At 38.2% G+C, this 22,228-nt stretch overlaps 2 protein-coding genes and 1 non-coding gene across 7 annotated transcripts; 1 reads left to right on the top strand and 2 right to left on the bottom strand.

The window, feature by feature from the left end:
* Positions 1-9,167: 9,167 nt before the first annotated feature.
* Positions 9,168-9,890, top strand: LOC137957082 (putative RING-H2 finger protein ATL69). Its single transcript, XM_068804786.1, has one exon. It carries the CDS (start codon positions 9,187-9,189, stop codon positions 9,700-9,702), a length of 516 nt encoding a protein of 171 aa, XP_068660887.1. The 5' UTR covers positions 9,168-9,186; the 3' UTR covers positions 9,703-9,890.
* Positions 9,891-10,731: 841 nt separating this feature from the next.
* LOC137956457 (protein FLX-like 3) lies at positions 10,732-21,401 on the bottom strand. 5 transcript variants are annotated; one of them, XR_011113243.1, is made up of 7 exons: positions 21,316-21,401; positions 19,103-19,668; positions 18,837-18,982; positions 17,718-17,797; positions 17,446-17,588; positions 11,980-12,286; positions 10,732-11,864 (listed from the first exon to the last, which is right to left on the bottom strand). XR_011113243.1 is itself a non-coding variant. In XM_068803963.1 (5 exons), the coding sequence occupies exons 2-5, from the start codon at positions 19,642-19,644 to the stop codon at positions 17,502-17,504; spliced, it is 855 nt and encodes a 284-aa protein (XP_068660064.1). In that variant the 5' UTR covers positions 19,645-19,652; positions 21,316-21,401; the 3' UTR covers positions 17,220-17,501. The 5 variants fall into 5 exon arrangements, 4 of the variants coding, with proteins under 4 accessions (XP_068660064.1, XP_068660067.1, XP_068660063.1 ...); XM_068803963.1 differs by lacking the exons at positions 10,732-11,864; positions 11,980-12,286 and having other exon boundaries at positions 17,220-17,588; positions 19,103-19,652; XM_068803966.1 differs by lacking the exons at positions 10,732-11,864; positions 11,980-12,286 and having other exon boundaries at positions 17,220-17,585.
* A 733-nt stretch (positions 21,402-22,134) lies between these two features.
* Positions 22,135-22,207, bottom strand: TRNAA-UGC (transfer RNA alanine (anticodon UGC)). Its single transcript has one exon. It is a non-coding gene; the product is annotated as a tRNA-Ala (tRNA).
* Between the last annotated feature and the right edge of the window lie 21 nt (positions 22,208-22,228).

Below are 22,228 nucleotides of genomic sequence, written 5' to 3' on the forward strand. Positions count from 1 at the left end.
TGAAGATATCTAACACAGGGAAGAACCTTCTCATAAAGCAGAGGAAGAAGAAAAGCAAAGAAGAAGACTGAAATACAATTGACAAGCTGCTTCTATTTTTGGAAAGTCACTATTCTAGTATTTTCTATCTTAGGAAAGTCAGCAGGTTCTAATTTTAGCAGTTTTCTAATCTGTTGACAGTACCAGTTAGGAGTGTTTTCTTTAGGAAAGTCTTTGGGGAGCAACTCTGCTCTTATTAATAGTGTCAGGAAAGTTCGAAAATTAGTAAGTCCATCTAAATTAGTTGTTGTAATTCTTTCTTAGCAGTCGATCTCAATTCACAATTCAATTGTAATTAGGATGTTTACTCTTTGGAAATTTCTGTCCTGGTGATGTTACTTATCTTCATAGATCTTTGGATGGTTTAGAGTCTATTAATAGGTAGATCTATTGTAACATTGAACATGTTTGAAGATTAATACAAGTTTTTCTTTTTAGTTGTTGGAGCGTTATCATTTATTTTTCTTTTTGCTAGGATAGTTTCTTAGTAACTTTTTTTTTATACTAGTTACTACTTGTTACAAAACAACACCTAAAAATTTAAATTATTTCCTTGGAACTTGAACACTGAATTTCCTAGAGTTGAGAAGAGAGAGGCTAGGTTACCTACATTCTAGCCTTGTCTATCAGATTTGTTTTTGTAATTTGGTGGTGTTATTATAGACATAGTGAACATGAAGCTGAAACTAAGAACTTGAGGAAGTGCCTACAACAAGTTGATCTGACTGTGGACTGCTCGATATCTTAAGCTTGCATTGTAACTTCAAGTTGATCGTGATTTAGAGTAATCGAAGCTCCTTGTCTGAAAAACTCACTTTAAGTGAAGATTTGAAATTGTTGAATGCAGACTCAATGCGGCTTAGGCAAGTTGAAAGGACCTTGACATGTTCTGGATTTTGCATCTCTCAAGCCATTATTGTCAGGTCGCTAAAGGTTGTGGTGGCATGACTTGTCAAGTTGGCGACTTTATACTGCTTTTGGGTCATAACCTTTACTTTTTTTAATAAAAAATTGATGGTAATTTTTCCTTGTGGAAAAATTGGATTGAGAAGTTGTCTCTCATATTAGAAAGTAGACTTATCAATCTTTTCTTTCTAGATATAATTTTCAATTGAAAAGTCTAATTTTTTATGGCAAAAATCCTGGATTGATTGCTTCTGGTGCCCTTCACTGCTTTTGACACTGATTTCTCTTTGTAGAAAAATTGGAATTAGAAATTATTTGTTGTGCTGGAAAATAAACTCACAAGGCTTTCCTCCCAGGTATAATTTTTGGTAAAAAACAATGGAAGCAAAGGGGTCTGTGTCACACTGACACAGTGACACCCCCCTCACCCCCCTCCTCCCTAAAAAAATTCCTTATAACTGAAGCTATTCTAGGATTTGCACCATGAATGAATTATTCTAATGCCAATTAACATTCTTATGTCTCACATGGAAGAGGAAAGAAAAAGTTTGACAAGGTGAATAAGGGTTGCTCAAAAGAAGTAAAAGAGAGGTTGGTTGAGGCTCGTGCTTGAGCTTTTACAACAAGACAGTAATAAAAATGAGTAAGGTTTTCTTTATCAAAAAAAAAAATAAATGAGTAAGGTTTTTCTTGTCTGCCCTATTCAACAAAGAATTTCTCAATTAATTTATTTGACCCTAATTCCTCCTAACTGACTGTTTTAATTCATATCTGTAGTTACTCGCCACTTCCCTTGTTCACCCAAATGACTAAATTACCCAAAGGATGGGATCTAACAGAGAATTGCTGTATTTGAAAGAGTAATCACACATTGATTTAGGTTTGAAAAGATCCTATGCTTATTAGTTGAGAGGAGGTCTCATAACTTCAACTAATCATCTTGTGAGGAGGTGACCCAACTTTAATATGGTGTCAGGGCTAATCCAAGACCATGTTTGTATTATGTTTGGCCTTTGTGTTTATTCTTTTTGCCCTGTATGTGTATGTCCTTTATGTCATGAACCCAGTTGTTGGTTTTGTTAAAATACCAGTCCAAGATGTGCATTATTTTTTTTTTTTAAAGGTCCAAGATGTGCATTATTATTTTTTTTAAAGGTCCAATATGTGCATTATTGCTCCGATACCATGAAAAATATGAGATTTGGGAAGAAAACAGAAGAGAAAAGAGGAAAAAAAGAGACCTGGGAGAAGAGCAGCCTTGCTGCCTTGGAGAAAGTGCCAAAAAAGCACATCCTCTCTCTTTTTAATCAGGGTTTAAGTGATATTTTACAAAAAGACAAAAATGCACCTCAATACTCAAAATTACACTTCTAAATTGAATGAAAATTGAACTATAGATAAAATAAGACATTGTCTATCTAACAACTATACTATAAGAGAAAAATGTAATGTGGTAAATAACCAAAATACCCCCGACTTGTATTTTAAGAGGTTTAGGTCTGGACATGAAGAATTTTGGTATTTGTGCTGCACGTCTCATATTAGTTGTTTGAGATTAAAGAGTTTTTGGTAGAAGAGAATAGTCTCACATTGGTGCTCATTAATTGGGATGTGAATCATTTTAGGAGGAATGAGCCCAACTTTAACCATATCCCATTTGTAACCGGACCTGAGAACTCTCCTCCCCCCTTACCCCTGGAATTTGTTATTATATAATGAAAGTTCATGAGTTTCACAAAAGAAAGTTGTAAACTATGGTTCCAGAACAAGAAAATACTTGTTCTACTTTTGTAAATTAGATAAAGTTGAAATGGTCAGCATCATCATACCTAACTCTGCAAACCTTCTGTAATTCTTTATTTTTTAATGAAAGCTCATGAGTTTCCAAAAAGAAAATTGTTGGTTTTAGAACCAGAAAATTTTTGTTCTACTTTTACAAATCAGATGAAGTTGAAATGGTTGGAGTCATCATATATATATATATATATATATTTTGAAACTGATGAGCTTTATTAAAGCTCAAAGAAGGGAACAAAACAGAATCCAGAATGTAGCTCTATTACAATAAGAGATTGGAGGGAGATACCATTCCTAGCAAGAGAATCAGCCAAAGAATTGGCTGACTGCGGAATATGCGTCCAAATATAGGAAAGAAAAGAGGAGATATCCTTGACATCGTGGAAGGTATTCTAATGGCGCCAAGGGGTCTCAGTAGAGAGGGAAGAACACCAAGAAATCACTACTTTGGAATCGCTTTCAACAATGAGGGAGCGTGATATATGATCCCAAAAAAGAGTGAGACCAAGGAGGGGTGCCATGAGCTCTGCAGAAGTTGGAGTAATCATATCTAACTTTGCAAATTCCCTTTGCTATGTAATTCCCTCTCAATACTCCTCCTCATTTCTAGGCTTATACATAACGAATCTGAGATGTTGTTACAAACTCAAAGCAACACAAACAAACTCCCACCAAACGGGGCTTCGGCCCTCTTACACATCATGATTTGATAACATTGTTAAATTGAGTCTGGTTCTATCCCAAAATAACTAGCCACTTAAGAGATCTATTTCTCAACCTTATAACCAGTACTATTTCTTAACACTTTTTAATGTAGGATTTCTTCCCCTTCAATGCAATCCTTCTTGGGCAAGCTCTTCCACGAAACTCTCCATCCCCTAGCGCACTTACTGAAGGACATTGGAAGACTATCTTCATTTTAGGGATCATATGATGCTATCTGTCATAGATTGGTCCCCACCTTCGGAAGGGTGGTGTATAGCCCATTTAGTAATTCCTTTCCAACTGTTATTAGGCGTATTGTTGGAGATCATAACAGATCTGTTCTCTTAGCATGCTTGGGATCAGCAGGTGAGAGTGAGTCAATTGAAGCTGAGCTAAGAGCTCTTCTCGTGGGAGCATAATTATTTATTAAAAAAATCTCTTGTCCTATGATAATCAATGGTGACTCAACCACCATCACTGCATGGATGTCCAAGATAGTAGATTTCCTTGGAGATTGAGCTACATATTAGATGAAAGACAATAGAATGGAAACTAGTTCTAAGGACAGCAAGCATGCCTGGTGAGTAAGTTAGAGGAGTCTCCTGAAAGGTTATTGGAAAAAAAAAAGTCTCCTCAAGGCATCTTCTTGTTAACTTCTATCCGCCTTTTCAAATTGAGGCCAGAACTGGCTTCTTCCCCCCACATTCATGTCTGTTTATCATTAATGCAATGTAATTCAACATTCATCAAACCCGAGTGAGTTGTTCGAGTGCTCTCCTCCACTCATTTCATCAATACCATTAGATGCTGTGAAAGTTTTGATGTAGTACCTCTCCATTTAGAAGTTTTGGGAGCCATATCCTTGTAGTAATTAAGATTCATAATAAATAATTTATTAGAATTGTAATTTATGTTCAGCTGTGCAGTAGTGGATCATGGTAGAAGCCTATAACATGACTGTGACTATCACATGTATTTCTGTTTCGCATTCTATAGTGATCCATGATATTTCTGTTTGCCATACCTCTACCTCCCCCTCCACCATTGCATCATTGCGTTTACAGCTATTTTTTATGTTCTCTACTTGTGACCTTTCTTTTTCTAGTCAGAGTTTGTCAGAACATGCAGCTTAATTAACAGAGACTGTAGTGATCCAAAATGGAACCAGTGAAGGCAACATTTTGTTTGGGTAGCGTATGAATGCAGTGAGGTACAGGGAAGTGATAAGAGTTATGTTGCTTGCATAAAAATTCTTCAAATGGAAGAACTTGGTATTATGACATATGCTTTTTGTTAATCATTCGTTTGGTGTTTAGATGCTCACACGGTCTCAGAGATCTTTAAGGTGTAGTTTCATAAAAGAATTAAGTATTTTCTATCACTGATCGATAGAACTGTTCAAAGTCAGACGTTATAATCTATCTAATCATCTGTAGTACTATCTAATAAATAACGGAAGAGTTTTGGAGCTCATAAGGCGCGTGTCTTATCTTCTTCAGTCTTCTGGTAAATTTGGCCTTCTTATATATTTATCTTAACACCGCCTTAAGGAGAGTTGCTCTGGTTTCTTCTTATTTCTGTCTCAGTCAATAATCGGCATCAACCAACCTCTCTTCTATCGATTTCTCTTCTCCAGACTGCAATTGTTAGCTTGCAATCCTCTGATTTCTCTTCTGCAACTTGCTAGAATCGGTGAGTGATTTCAGGCTTTTATGTTCTTGCCTTTTATATTGTTGTGAGATGCTTTACCTCAAGTACCAAAACTTTGCTGTCTACGCTCTCAATCACCCAAGTCTCGAAGTTTTCCTCTTTGTATTGCTACTGTGTTGGGTATTTATTTTCATTAGTTTTGTACTTCTTTTTCAACATGTTCGATTTCATGCTGGCAAACTTTTGCTTTTTATCTGTCTCTGGGTTTCATTTTGTTCTATTATGAAACACCGAATTTGCAGAAGCTTGATGCTGTGACCCGATATCAAACCGAAGCTCTACTTCCTTCTGGTCCTGTCCGTTTAGTTGCTGTTTCAGCAAGCATTCCAAATATTGGAGATATTGAACCTATACTTTAGGAGGAAATGGAGAACTGACTCGGATGTATGTTCACCTCTGGGGTAGTGAGAATCATGTCAGCTTCTTGCATGGTTTTAACCGAATTTTCATGGTGCTCTTAGGTCCAACTAATTGATTTCCCATGGACCAAGCTTCAGCTTCCAATCTTGGAGCTTCCGCTGCACTAAATCCTTGGATGGAACTGGTATGCAGTTTGTTGCTGTGGTCTTTTGTTGCAGGAACTCTGAAGACACTTCTCAAGAAATAAGACAATTTTGCTGGTGAGTTACTCAGTGTTCACCCTTGCCTGGGGTGTCATGAGAAGGCAGTAGGCCTCCCCACCTTTCTACCATCTCACAAAAACGAGAGGGAACACCTTCTTCCCTTCCTTCGCTTGCTAGACCAAAGAGGAGAGGAGAAGAGAAGAAGGGGTACTTTGCATGAAAATGATTTGCCGTCTGCCCTTAATCGAGGGATTTGATATTGACAAGCAGAGATCATAAAAAAAACGAAATATAGCGAGAAAACTTTGACAAATTTCCTCCCCAGAAGAGAGAGAGATAGAGAGATGATGGGACGGACGAGTTCAATGTGAACTCCATTGTCGATTTTCTTTTTTATTTCAACTCTCGACGTCATTCCATACGCAGCAGCTTAAATAACAATGGAAGAAAAAGAAGGAAAATAAACCGGGAATCTGTTTCTTGATCTCTAGGTCCGACATTTACGATCCCACTAAAGCGAAACTCCAGTTCAGTTGTCTTGTTGAAATCTTGTAATTCTTGGCGATTTGCTGTGGACCCAGAATTTCTCCAGTTGGCCTTTATTCTTCACTGGCAGAGTGTAGAAGTAGCCAGATGAGAGTGAAAACGAGCAGTGGATTCGCTTAAATTTGTGCTCATTGAGAGGTTTCTGACCTTATCTGCTTCAGCTGCAGCGAAGTCTACTTCCGTGCCTTCTCACGGATTCATTCTTTTCCTTTGTTTTTTGTTATCAATGAATGACGCTGTTTTGGATTCTTCCTTGCTTACCCTTTTCTTTGCTGTTTTTTCTTTAGTAAATTCATCAAGCCTGTTTATTAATCGTAATAGTTACTGTTTGAGAATTTGAGATTTCGCAGTCGTCTTTCAGGGCAGAAGTTCTGTAATAAAGGCTTGACAATTTGATCTCTGGGCAGGAAATATTACACTCGTGAAGGGTGCAGTCCAGATTGCGCCAACGACACGATTATGTTTGTGGCCGTTGCTTAATTACCAATTCAAGGGATTTTTAAGAAATATTTCGCTGTTCTTTTCGCTGCTCTCCGACACTCTCACCAACTGCGGCGGAATGGCGAGATTAACGCCCATAATCGGAGCAGTTATCGCAGACTCCTTCGCTGGAAGGTTTTGGACCATCACCGCTGGCTCCCTCATTTACCAGCTGGTAATTTGTTCTTCCTGGACCTCCTCCTCCTTCCTCTAAACTAAAAAAAAAACGCTGATACTGGTAATGGGTCTGCTATCAAATTCTGTGACAGATATTTCTCTGCTGCTACCATTTGGTATCTTTTTATCATTTCTTTCAATAAATTATCTGGAATGGCGAGGCAGCACATGCAAGTTGGGATGATGATGGCAATTAGAATACTTTTATAAGGAAAACAGGGAGCCACAAAGAAATCCAACAGTAATAAATATCCATGTCCCTGTCTCACTTCGTAAAGCTCAATTACTGCTCCAATTCAACTTGCAGCACATTAAGAGCCACATGGAATTAATTGTCTGCACCTGTAAATTGCTGTAGAAGCAAAGAAAATGGAATTCTGAAGTCATGTTCTACAGTCTCAGAAGTTAAAACTTGCAAGTCCATTAGCTACTGGCTGCACTGAGATTAAGCTCTAAATCTTCTGAGCCGTGTCTCAGAAGAGATAGAATACGGATGGACCCTCTTAATGTTAGCTCATGCTGTGAAGCGGCTAAGGAACTTCTGCATGGCAGATGGGAGATCTCTACGTCTCACTCCTCTTCACCTCTCTCGGCTCCGGCGGCATCCAACCCTTCGTCGTAGCATTCGGCGCCTTCCAGTTCGAGCTCTCCTCGTCCCGGAGCTCTATGAAGACCTTCAACTGGTACTACTTTAGCATGGGCATAGCAACGGTGGTGGTGTACATCCAAGACAACGTAGACTGGGTTGGGGTCTGGGCTTGGCGACCATTGCCATCGCCCTCTCCGTTGCTGCATTTAGGAAGAGGAAAGCCACTAGAACTGCCGATTGTAGTTTACTTTATGAGAAACAGAGCGCTCGACGCTGATATTTCTACTACTGGGAGGCTTCTCCACACTGATCAATTCAAGTGAGTTGAAGAATGAAGAGGAACGGGTAAACTTATCTTCGTAATTAGCGTGTATACATTGATCTGATCTCTCTCACTGAAAAATTGCTCGTATTTGATTGAAGGTTCTTCGACCGAGCTGAGATAGCCACCCCGGGTGACAACTCTGAATCTGACCAGCCAAATCTCTGGAAGATTTAAACCGTCCGTCGCGTGGAAGAGCTTAAATCTTTTATCCGGATGCTGCCCATCTGGTCCGTCGTCACCATCATCACCTTTGTCACTGCTGTACACTAGGTAAAATTATAAAGTTGATTAAATAGAAAGGAACATCTTTTTGTATAGATGAAAGAGAAGGTTAATTCAGCTAAATCTATAATAAACATATACGAAGAAGAGGTTTTAATGCTCTATTCATGCCTGGATATATTTATAATTATGGGAAGTGTTTGGCTACCTGAAATATTAAACAAAAGAGCAACTTTGATCATTTGAGAAAACAACAAAACAAGAAAGGATTTTAAAACAGCAAGCATAACCTAAAGAGAAAACAGGTAGTGGCCTTGCATGGGTTTGATCGAAAAAAGTTGGTGATTGTGTAGATCCACCAACCTGAAAAATAAATCAGTTTATTCGCAAGTGCAAACAGTAAGTAGACAATCCAGAAAGCGAATTGAATCGATCACAGTGGGCGATTAAAGAGGAGGAGATTTCCATTGTTTCTCTAGTTGAAGGAAGGAGGATGATTTCACTCCGTGAATACAGTTCTCGTCAAAGTAGCAAGTAGAGAAACCAGAAAGCGAATTCACTCCGCCGCCTCACTTCTTCTTCTTCATGAATCTTGCTTTTCAAGATGATAGTTAACGAATGATTATGCTCTGGGGACGTGCACCCATCAATTGATGAAAATGAGTTTAATTAAAACTCCAGTTAAAGTGGCTTACGCGACGCCCAAATTTACATTTAATCGACATCTCGAGAAACAGCTTTTTGTTAATTTAATGGGATCTGTTAACCAAAATTCACCTTCCTAACTATAATTAATATTTTTTTTCGGCGTTACCTTACGCCTACTCAATTCTATAATTGGCTCGTTTGAATTCATGATGCCCAGATTCTGATTGTATTGACGGGTCCGAGTTCGATGAGTTGGCCAACAACCGGATCGGGTCGTTGGTTCGTGGGAACGGGGGTATTCTAGTAATTGAACAAACCTTACATTAAATTGAAAGCTTTTAATAATCTCGTGGCTCCGTTTACACTTCCCATCTGCTCGAGACCCCAAAGCGTTAACACTCTCACCTGCTCCTGCGTTCCACTCTTTACTCTCCACCCCCCCCCCCCCCTCCCCTATCTCTTTCTCTCTATCATATGATATGTCTTCGAATTCTGTCTCGTCTCCACTGCCAGAGGCCGCAGGCAGCGTCGGCCTCGGCTACGGCATCGCCATCGCAGTCGGCATTCTCGTTCTTGTATCCACAATCATGCTCGCCTCCTACGCCTGCGTGCGTGTTAAGGGCGGAGGGCCGCAGACGCCGGAATCTGCCTCCGTGGCTAGCGATAACAATGGCAGATCCCGAGACGCCGACGTGGTGGTGGTAGTCGGGGGCCTCGACGGGGCTACGATCGAGTCGTACCCGAAGTTCGTGTACAGAGGAGGCGGCGGCGGGGGGTCAGAGGAGACGAACATGTGCTCGATTTGCTTGGGGGAGTATTCGGGCGGGGAGGTGTTGAGGAGAATGCCGGAGTGCAAGCACTGTTTCCACGCGCGGTGCGTCGACGAGTGGCTTCGGATGAATGCCACGTGCCCGATGTGCAGGAACTCGCCCGTGCCTACTCCGGTGGCTACACCGTTGTCGGAGTTGATTCCGCTCGCGATGCACGCCAGGTGACAACCGCCGGGACGCTTCTCTTCTTTTCTTTTCTTTCTTTTTTAATGTTTAATTTTTTTTTTTTTTTGTTCCTTTCTTAAACTCTCTTTTGAAAGGAATTAACATTGTTTATTACAATTATTACTCCGTGGAGTGTAGAATCGATTTCCTTTTTCCAAGTGTGCAATACGACTGATTATTGCTGGGGACCTCTGGCGAATTTCTCTTGGCGGTGGCTACAGAGAAATGGAAAAGCTCTTCACATTCTGATTTCTATTTGTGCCGGATTCATCTTTACGATCTGGAAATGGCAAAAAAGAAAAATATAATTAAGGAATGGCCCTGTGTTTGCTTACTGTGGAATTTCATGGATTCGATTCAGACGAGAAAATGAAACAATTGTTTATAATTTCTAATCCCGCAGGAGAGATAAGAGCAGTAACTCCGGAAATAGATTAACAGGGCACTGCTCTTGGTTATTACTATTATTTTTTTCTCTTATTTGTGGCGATGATGATTATAATAATAGCAGCGACTAGAAATTAAAAAAAAAAAAAACACGCTAATCATAATGGAGGATGATGAAACCGTTGGAATCGATTTTTGGTTTTTCTTTTTATTATTCCCATCGAAGATGCTTTACAAGTTGGGTGCAAACAAAATCTTTTAATCGTGTAAATGAAACAAACACAGGTATAGGATACTTTTGCATAATTTTTTGGCTAATTTCAGAAATGTTTCTTTCCTAAATCAGAAGTTCAATAATAAGTTTAGGATTCTTTCAAGATGCTCATACGTTCCTATAACTGAATTTGTTACAACATTAAAACATCTTTTTACTCTACGGATCGCCAGTCTACGAATAAGCCACACTTATTCTTAAGTAGATATCGTATTAATGATAACTTGCTTATATCAAGAACCTTGTCCTCAATAAAGAAGACCTTATTTTACATGGACATTTAAAGCTTGGACCTTCTATAGAGTCGCTAAATCAGCAGAAAGACTATTATCAAGCATATAAAATTCTATAGATAAGGTTTGGTCGTCTGTTACAGGTAGTGTCCCTAGCTTATTCTCTAAGATACGCTACCATAGTTAGATATTACAACATATCTAGCTGCTTCAGTGGGCCAAGATTCCTACCCACGCCCACCTTACTCCATCGAATTGATTTATTTCTTCTTTGACCATTTGAGTGTGTCATCACTGGAAACACTAACAAAAAGGCTTTAAGAGGCATTGGATTTTTTTCTGCGAAAAACACTTAATAATACGGCATCAAGACCATATACTATTCCTCCGGATCTTCTACATTGCAGCGACTTTACCATCACATTAAAATCTAAACGCCTTCATATAATGAAAGAAATTTAGCTCAAAGAGTGCTTATACCTGTATTATCTTTTCTAAATGAAAATTGCAGTCCCGGCGCCTTCTGGTGCATGTCATAAAACTCGTTTGGTAGACGGTGACCGTGCAGCCATATCCACATTTGTACTAATGCTAAGCGACTCCTTTGGCAGGACTTCCATAATCCTGAACTACTTACCAATAGGCGTTTTTTTTCTTCTAATAAATGGACCCACTTAACATCCCTTGAATCTAGATGGCCTTTACCAATTGCAAATTATCCATTTCGGCCAGCAAAACGGGAAGCTGCTGAGAGTTTTAAAGTACCGTACGAGAACCCTGTCATCGTGGCGAAGGTCACAACCACCTTTTTCACAAGAACTTGATCCACCCAACAGACTCAACCATGCAACCTTTGACACCCTAATCTAACGTTTAGGTTCAGCCTCACCCTAACGTGTTCCAATACAGCAACTCAAATGGTAGCCCTCATTTGTCAACAAAGTTAACTTTTACACGATGGTCAGAAGCTCACAGGCTCCTAACCCTAACTTGGCTCCACTTACAAGGTATACTTGGACTCAGCAGTCGGGCGACAAATCCCACATACCCAAACACCTGAACTCAAGTCTCCCAAGCCAGACAACATAACACTCGGGCGGGTTTTTGTGCTATGTAAATAGAGCATGACCACTCTGGAACCTCACCCTTGAGTTATATCAGAGGGACTCTGATGGTCAGCTTTAAGACCCCTAACAAGTCTGGGATTTAACATGATGGTAAAACCCCCAGCAGAGGCTCCAAACCTATTTTTGTTTACCAAAAAGCACCTGCAATAGCACACAAAAACATGTTACTAGTGACATAAACATGTTTCCCAAAGCATCATACAATTCATCAAATTTTCATACAAAAATCTTTGCAGCTTCTGATCATGAAACTCACCCCACATCAATAAGCCATTTTTAACATATCAAACTTCTTCAACCTTCTCTTGTGTGCATCTGGTTTCCTATTCATTTTCAAACCCAAATTCCCTGTAACATGGGGAAAGCTTTCACCCTCTTTGGCTCTCGTACCAGCACAAACAAATTCCCTGTAACATGGGGAAAGCTTTCACCCTCTTTGGCTCTCGTACCAGCACAAACAAATTCCCTGTAACATGGGGAAAGCTTTCACCCTCTTTGGCTCTCGTACCAGCACAAACAATAATTCATGTTTTTCTTGCCAAAACCAAGAGCGTGGTTTACACCTGCAAGAAGGCAGAGTAATCATTGGAAAGGAAAAAGGAACCACTTGAAGAAAAATTGGGGTTTTTTAGTATCTAGTAACGAAAATTAAATCTTCTTTCTGTTACAATGTCTGAGATAGACAATACAGGTAAAACAATGAAATCAAGTAATCAGTCACATAAAATAATTGAAACTTTAAACACCAAGTCTAAAAATAAAACTATCTGGGGCAGTAGATGGAGTTAATGGACTCGTAAATTTGATCACCAAGGGAAGGGAAATGAAAATACAATCCAAAATTATCTACTTTGCGTATAGAACATGTCTTTTTGGTGTTGGTGTGTGTAAATGGAATGTAAGGGAATGGTGAGAACGGGTAAACTTTTATTTCCAAGTCTGAGATAGAAGATAACATCATGCCACCTTATCTCACCTAAAAAACACTAAAGAAAGTCAAATTTCACCTTTTTTGTTCGCACAAATTCCATCTTAATTAGTCTTATAAATAATTGAAACATTTTTTAACTTAAAATAATTGAAACTTTCAAATACCAAATATGAGCTAAAACTACCAGACTCGTAGGTTAACCAAGTTCTATGAAGGGATTAACTGAAACTTCAATGAGAGGTTGAACCTGAATCTGCAATTCCCAAGCCATTCTCTTAAACTCAACAGTTAATGGAGAGGAGAGTCCTAGTAACTATGCCACACTTAACAAATAACCTAGTAAGGCCCATATCTGAGAGGCACAGCAAGGTAAGCATCTCGTTGAACAAAGCAAAATATGAAAAAGCAGCAACCAACCATTCCAAGACCTCGACCAAGGATTTTAAATGCTTTGGCAGTACCACCAGAGGGTCACCAGATGTCCATACTAAAGAGGTTGACAAAAACCACTTCAGAATGTTAACTTAATTCCTTTACCAGAATGCCATCCACACTACCACCACCTCAAGTGATACGAATGTTAGGTGCATTATATCCATCATTCCTGTCCCAGCTTTCCCCACAATTCATTTAACTGCTGTAAAACAGAAGAGAAAAGAATTGCCTGCTCAAAGAACTGCTACTCCCTACTCATCTTGCAGGCAAATATGCATTGCTCCTCAAGCAATAAGTTCAAAAGGTCTGATCAATGGGCAACAAAAGAATAAGATCATGAACAGGAAAGAATGAAGGCTCTGAGAGGAAAATTCATAAACTCACACTCAGATGCTCAGGACCAAAAAACAAGTCCCTGTAATGCTGGGCGTTAACCCAGGAAGCACATTACCGGGGGACCTTGAGAGCTTTTCATCTAATAAACCACTTCCCATAGATCTACAATCTTCTGAATCTTTCCATTAATATACAAGTTCGAAACCATATGATATATCTTCAGCCATTCTTTTCCATGGAGAAAATCTCTGTTGACCAAAAGTTAGCTTAGTATCTCACCGATATCCAAAATCATTCATAACTGAAACGTTTTCAAGAGGACAGCTATGCTGCAAATCAGAGAAATTGAATCAATGCTGAGAGAATTGAACTCATAAAACAAAAGAGAGAATTCTAAAGATAGACGATCCTCATTGTCATAGTCAAATTTCCACTTCACTATACATCAGTCTAGCTTAAACCATGTCATCAATTCTCAACTTTCTAGATGTAAGCTTGCTTTCTACATAGGTTTGATTCACACACCACCTTCTACCCCTGGCTGGTTGTGAAATACTTGTGCAATAGATAACAGCCTTGTCAATGCAAACAACAAATTTGCATGAGAAAAAGTGGGAATAAGGAGAGCACGATCAAGAAATTCCTTCAATTAGATTGACCCCATCCACAGTGGAGGGAAACTGTGAAAACATAGAAGCCAAGCACAATGCCAGACGCACAAGAAATGTATCTTGATCTTGGACATAATAAGGCACAAAACTGCACAAAAATAGGTGCACATCACATTGATTGAAATATCTTCCCACAACAGATAATTCATTTTACACTTCTCACGTCTAAACAAACAATCACTGATGCAGTTTTATCCCAACTAGGATGAAACCAGCTAAATAGCTCCCCCTCCTCCACTCTACTGCATCCTTAGCCAACTTCCATCCTACATTGACCTTCTTCAATTCTTTTCACACCACTTCCATCCATGTCATTTGTAATTCTCCTCCTATTTCTTGCAGATCTCTCAACAGACTACAACAATACATTCACCAAATGTAACATATAGGGGCCTGGGTATCTTAAAACCATTCCAATCCACATCTAAGTTTTCAAAAATGTATATATCACTGATTCACATTTCCTAATTTTGCCACACTTTCACCTGAGCATTCTTACATCTGCCACTTTCATCATGTGTCATGTTGCCTCAGAACAACAGAATAGTCAGCACCATAGATAATATCTAGCCTAATAGTCATCTTGTAAACTTTTACCTTCACCAGTTCCTGCATGCACCAATAGTAAAACACTCCAAACCTCAAATCTCCACCTAAGCCAATATTTTTTTTGAAATACACCTAAGCCAATATTTGATCCAAATGTTAAATTCTCATCAATCTCCTCCTCTGGTATAACCAACCCCAGCTAGGGAAAAGGAGTTTCTTCACAGTATAGCTTGGACGTTAATTATATTACATCTAAATGCACTAGATATAAAAAATCCAACAAGGTAACATACATAATAATCCTGTAATCACTCAAAAATATCTAGCTTAATATTAAGGCAACTACATGCTAACCTACATGTATACAAAAAGTCATAAACTACCATGATTGAAATAAACCAATATCCAGCCATGTCTTTAAAACAGATCATGTAGTTCTTAATCATAAATTAATCATACATAAAATTTCAGAAACAAGCACTTCATATGAAGCTCCAGGTCAAAAGGGAAAATTAGATCAAAACAGGACAGGCCACTTAACAGTGAAATAATACTTGCCTATAGAGTTTCGATTTGTCAATCAACCTCCTGGTACGTGGCATTTGAAATCATCTCGAAGTATCTGGGATCATCTCAATTCATGCAGAACAAGCTGTCTTTTCACTTAGTTGCCCGAAAATAACCATCCATCAGTCTCACAAGGCAAATTAGACATTAAACAAGGGCTAGTCACAATCACATAATATCAAGACCTCAAATATGCTTTACAAGCATTGGTTGAGTATGCTAAATTAACTGAAATAGTTTCAAACATCTGATGCCCGCTCATCTGCTAGACACTTCAAGCAACTGTTGAACACAATCACTGGTGTGCACTGGAACTCTCTGCTGACAAGTAGACCAAAAATCTGTGGTCAACTTCATACAGTACCCAACATGATCTAGAGAACTCTGGTAAGACCCTATTGCCTCTTTCTGTTCACCCATCCTTCGTTTTTCTCTTTTCCTTTTTGCCTTTTGACTGAGCAATTCTTCACCACGATTCCATCATCACTACACATTTCCTTCATATCCTAATGTATAAGAGGTGAACAGTCTTTGAGTGATTCAAGAAACTTCTGACCCCATTTATATCACCCAAGTCTTAATTTCAAGGCCAAGGGATCATCAAAGCCAACAAAATATATGCTCAAAACTACCCTTTGGATAAGATATGATGAAATGATGAGGACATAAGTCTATAAAACCCTAGCAGAGAGCATTTTCTCTGCAATCCACCTGCAGCTTAAGGACATAAATGGACAATCCTAAATACAAAGCCCCCTAGATCCTAATGTTATGCCTAAAGAAAATATAACCACCAAGCATCGACACTGTACCTAATAATTTACTACTCCAGGAAAAGAAGATATCACCACCTATTCAGTACCTCATCATAAACATAATGAGAATCCAACCAATCGCCAAACAATTAGGATGCTCTCATCTACTTCAACACCAATTTTCATCAGGACGAACCAAACAAAATGATCTGCAACTTGCATTAATTGCTGACTGACTGACTGAATTCAACCACAATTGATTCTCACAAAGCAAATCCAGTGCCACCAAGGTCCCCATACTCAACAGGCCAGCAGGTAGACACTAAGATATGTGGTGCGAGGCAGAAAGGTAAAATCATGTCCACTGGCAAGAAGAGACTTGGATAGTTTCTTCATTACAACAAATAATAATTTATGATACATATGTGCTTCAATGTTTATCAAATAATATAACACAAACCATCCATTTGGTCTGGCCACTGATGTTAATGTACTTAAACAAGCTCAGTCACTTACAAACGAGCGATGAGAGCAGTAACTCATACAAGGTCGAGAATCCTAAAAGATCTTAAACAAACTTCATTGGAGCTACACATGCAACCAACAACCATTTATCTCACCTTCCCCAGTGCAGAACTTACAGTATCCATATTTTCAGAAGATACTAACGCTGTTTGCTATATTCATCAAACCAATCCAAATTGCACTCAATCACCTCAGAAGGCATCAATACAGTACACCACATAACCTTCTCTTCACACATTTTGCTGACTTGCATATACTTCAAAAGTGCAAGCAAGCTTCAGCATCTCTATATCAATCCAATCTGTTCTTATGCTCCATTAATGATCAATCTCCTCCTTTTTTTTTTTAAATGGTGCTATCCATCTCCCGTTTCTAAAGCTAGAAGCAACAGCAATCCACCTCATCAGCCAAGTAATCCACATTCCTTGTTGTAACAATGAAGCCACTCAACCACATGAAAATTATTTGTTCTTAACTCGATGCACAAGAAGGGGGATACAGGTATAGACATTCCAGCACTTAGAATCCAATCCTAAATTTGCATATGTTTTTTTTTTTTTTTTAAATGACAAATTTTCATATGTTTTGAAAGATAACAAATATTGAATGTCTACATTCTGCAACTCAGTTAGATACAAAAGCGACACATCAAGCCAATTATCCATCACCAACAACAAGAAATCCACAAACTGAGTGACATACAGAAGAGGAAAAACAGGCAGTCTAGGAAATTCAAAGCAACAGAGCAACATAGTGATGCATATACTAGCAAGCCTTAATATCCAAATACATATTTCTTCAAAGATTTATCGCACAAAGCTTCACTACTTAAAAAAGAAAAAGAAATTTTGCTCCTCTCAAACAGGACTGATGCTGTAACAATTTCAGTCTAGACAACTTAAAACTCTATCAATAATTACTAAGATAATATCTCTACCCTTATGCTGAAGTACCAGAAGCCTAAGGACATAAGGGCATCCTTTCTGCTTCTCTGAATTGAAAGGTGTGATTAACGTCGACTGTGGCGTGATTTCTCAAACCCTCCATATGACACTGATCCGACTCCATACAGAGGACCCTTGTCAGATGCACCCTGCTGACCAGAAGATGAGTAAACACAATAAGATGACTATAATGTTTAAATTTGCCAAAAACGAAATTACACAGCCTTTGAAGATTATCAGAAATTTAGACACAGTTATAATATATGAACACGTAATCTCACCGGATGAATCCCATAGCCACCACCATATGACGGAGGAAAGCTCCCTTCAGGACTACCAGGTTTAAAGGCATAACCTCCACCTTCAGCCACCAAATACTAACGTGTTAAAGATCAACTTAAACATATTAAGTATTCAAACTGATTAAAGACTGAACAGCTGCATAATCGCTCATACATACTAGACATAAATGATATTTGTCCACATTGTAACTGGAAAAAGCATGGAGTATGCTTATAACTAGATAAGCAGTTACCTGATTCAGTAAGGAAGGCATGGCCCTAAAGAGTAATGGTATCTCAATGTCAAAATAGTGGCAAAGACAAAAAGGCCTTAATTACAATTATTTAACAAATAGAAGTAATAGGACACTGGTTCAATTGTTAATCAGCACATAAATCCGTTAATCATTATCCCTTTCAAATAAATCAACTATCAAGGTGTAACCTAATAATCTAGCTCAGAGATAAAAGATAATAAGGTTTCAGGGATCAGGGATCAGAGGGAATTGACAGTTAAAGATTTTCCTCCTTAAAAAAATAGATAAGATTTTGTATGAAAAATATAATTTCAAATGCAAGCAGAACAAAATTCTGTAATTACTGTTGTAACCACAAATTTTGCAAGTTTAGAGAATCTAACAGCTGCTGTTCTGAAAAGTAATATTTTATCGTGAGCAGACACAGAATATAACAGGGATCTAACAACAGTCAAACTGCTGTCCAATACCGTTTCCTTAAGCAATACCTAAAAACCAAATTTTATATTTATGCATTTAACCAACTTTAACTAACTGCTAAATAATTTGGGCACTTCACCCAAATTACCAAAATGCCTACTGGGAATTTTAAACAGATTACTACTTGACATGAATCATATAAAATTTACTCCACTAAGAGATACTGGCAATGAAGATGACCTCAATCGAGTATGTCACTATTTAATTTGGACCTTACCCTCCTCAGTGGAAGCCCCGGAAAGGGATGGCTATTCCACACCTTCGACCTTTGACCTTTGACAGTTGGTAGGAAGAAAACAAACTACACTAATGAACACTTCAACATCTAATACAACAAGGAAATCCAGACTCAAATTACATAAATGAGTTAAAATGTGTGTACCAGGGCCCCATGGTCGACCATCAGAATTTGTAAAATCTGCTCGCAGTTTCTCAACTTCACGAGCCATGGAAACCAGGTTCTTCTCCATTGTTTGCCGCTGCTCTACCAGCTCAGTATTGGCCTTCTTCTCAAAATCAAAAGCAGCTCTGCAGAACAAGTGCCCAATGCTTGAAATGCTTATCCATCATGTGCAACTTTTGAATGGTTAAAACACAGAGCATGAAACTACAAAATAAGTAACACAGGAAAGAGAAATCAAGCCACACCTTGCACGAGCCATTTCTTGACGGATCCCATCTAACTCTGTCCTCAAGAGCGGGATCTGTTGATTATCTGCTTGTAACCTACCTAGCTCCTGGGTTAAAGACTGAACTTGCGCAGAAAGATCTTGTCTTACAGAATTCAATTTCTGAACTTCAGACCGTAACTGCAAAACTTCACTTCTTAAAGGTTCAGCTGCTCGGAGGTCAGCTTCTAGCTTCATCCCTCTCTCTATCAACTCCCTGGAATGCGCTTCTTTATCTGCACGAATGTCTGCAATTACTAAATTCATCTGATGGATTTCCTCCTTTGCCATGCCTAGTTCCCGTTGCATGCCCATCCGATCTTCCACTAGCCTCCGGTTTTCACCCACAAGCCTCCTGATTTCAGCATGTTGTATCTCCAGTTCCTCTTCCAGTAATGCAGGGTGAGGTGGATGGGGTAACGGGCCTCGTATGAATTGAGGAGGAAGGTTTTCAGGAGGATTTGGATAACCGCGTCGACGAGCATCATCGACATAGCGAGGCATACGATTTCTCCCGGCCATTTGAGTTACTAGTTGAAGGAAATACTAAAAATTTCAACAATAAAATAAAAAAATTAAAACAGAAAGATTTATAAGCATAATTAGTCTACCTATTAAGAGTACATATGCTCTACAAAATACTCATACAGCATACATTTTATTAACAAGACTTCAGTAAGCACAAAAAGAATAAAATTTGTTCTTATTATATGGTTGGCTAGAGTGGAAATCACAATCAGCTCAATTGCTTTTATACTAACAATGATTTCCACCTCTCATGAGTGATTGTATGGACAGAAGAAGACGAATGATGTCTCAACCACAACATCAAACATTAGCAACATAGAGACCAACTCTTTTTTAATCTACAATCAGAAATCACTTGCACTTCCTTTCTTCAGTTTTTCATCTCTCTCTCTCTCTCTCATACTTAACAATAAAACTAAAAAAGGGAAGTGTAAAGGCCTTATTTGGCAAAAATAATCACAAGCAATATTGACTTTTCTAAGTGTATGACTAAATAAACCACAAGAGAATTGTAGAAGCCAACTACTTGTACAGATAGGACTCATTGAGAAGCCTGAAAACTTGCTTCATCGAGACATCAAAGCCTATCTTCCCAAAATCTGTGAGTAAAATATAAAAAAACCTTCTGCATACAAAAACTATAAATATTAATAAGTATCTCAATCAGCCTTTCTCTTCAAAGAAATACAAAACCAACCCAACTGAAAGATACTCCTCACAGTGTTCAATTCACAAAGTCTAAGAATCACAATAAAATTCGAAAACATAGCATTCACCACCACCACCACCACACCAGAGGGAATCACTCACCAATGTTCTCTCACACACTTGTATGAAAAACATAACCTACATGTTAGAATGAGACCAGCCTTCTTGTATCAGAGAGCTCTATATCAACTTTATTCCCTAGGGTAGATTTAGAATAAACAGGGTACTCAAACCCAACAAGAGCAGAGCAGAGTTCCTTGATTCTCATGGAAAGCTTACAAGCAGCATCCTATCGATAAACTCAAACAGGAAGCATAACATGAGCAACAAACTCATTTCCATGATATTAATTCCCTCCTTCTAAGAAATACCTATGAAATATCTACACCTGCAGACCCGCGATGGATCATAAAAGGAGAGTATACACAGTGTGAAACACTTTAATAAGGCATAATAACTACACCATGTCAAAAATAATCTTTATTCGCAACGCAAACAAAAATAAACCCTAAACATTAAACACATGAAACTGTGAAGTTGACTAAATTGGATCCGAAGAAATTTTATACAAAAATAAAAAGTTCAGAGGCAGAACAGATTAGACACAGAAGATCGCCGCGAAAACCAAGAGAATACTAACAGGAACAAGCGTTCACAATAAAACTCGACCTACCAGCTAATTGAAACCAAACATCAAGGAATCTCGAAGACAGAGAACAAAACGCTCATAACCGGGCCAAATTAGACACAGGATACCGTCACGAAAACCAAGAGGTAGGCGTTCACAAAAAAAAAAAACAAATGGACCTAGCAGCTAATTGAAACCTAACATCAAGAAATATCGAAGAGAGTAAAAAAAGCGTGGACTATTCGGGAGGTTCAAAGGCAGCAGAACAAATACTATAAACGACGTATCTTACACGATCAAAATACAGGAATAAGGTCCAGAATAAGAACCTAGCAAGCCCTCAAGGATGCGCAGGAGAGATTGCAACACCGGTGGAGACAAACCCTACGAACGAGCAGCCTCTCGAGTCTCGTGATTCCGATTTCAAAATTTTAACAATACATTTATCAAAACATATGTATTTATAGAAACCACGTAAGGACGAGAATAAATGCGAACCTACGAGCGGCCTCGGAGTCGAGACTCGATAAGACTTGATAAGAAGAAATAGCAAATACTGAAAATACAGAAAATCCAAATATGCATTTATGTTGTTGTTATTTTAAGTTTATTTTTTTATTAAATTTTAATAATTTAATTTAAATAATAATAATATTATAAATATAGTAAAGTAAATAATATTATTGTAAACTTATAGTTTATTAATACAATTACCATGATTAGACTTGAGTTTAACCTCCTTAAGTACCTAGTCATAGTGTAATTTTAAGTAAAAATATAAAATAAGTGTAACAAGTTCACTATACTTCGAGATCATTAAAATATTTGTTTACCCAAAACTTTATTTATGCCTTTTTTAAATTTATACTTTTATTCGTCAAAGAATAATTAAGGCAAATAATTGGGTAATCGAAAACTTAATACCCCTATTTATGATCACTTAGGTTAACGTCGGGCCATGCTAAGTAAATGAAAAAGTTAATTAATTTAGTTTGATAGAAATAGCATATCGAACTTAAAAAATGGCATTGAAACCATTAACCCAATTGAATTAACTCTTAATAGCAAGGAAGAGTAGATATGATTTTTTTTAAAAAATAAAATATAATACGAAGTTTTAACAACAATTTATAAAATTTGAAAACCTATGGAGATGCAGGGTATCGAACCCTGTACCTCTCGCATGCAAAGCGAGCGCTCTACCATTTGAGCTACATCCCCGTTGATTGCTTTGCAGGTACA

This window comes from Aristolochia californica, unplaced genomic scaffold (assembly GCF_029961685.1).
Source record: "Aristolochia californica isolate CCGP_79_NKW_82.1479 unplaced genomic scaffold, dmAriCali1.0.hap1 SCAF_2, whole genome shotgun sequence".
Taxonomy (NCBI): domain Eukaryota; kingdom Viridiplantae; phylum Streptophyta; class Magnoliopsida; order Piperales; family Aristolochiaceae; genus Aristolochia; species Aristolochia californica.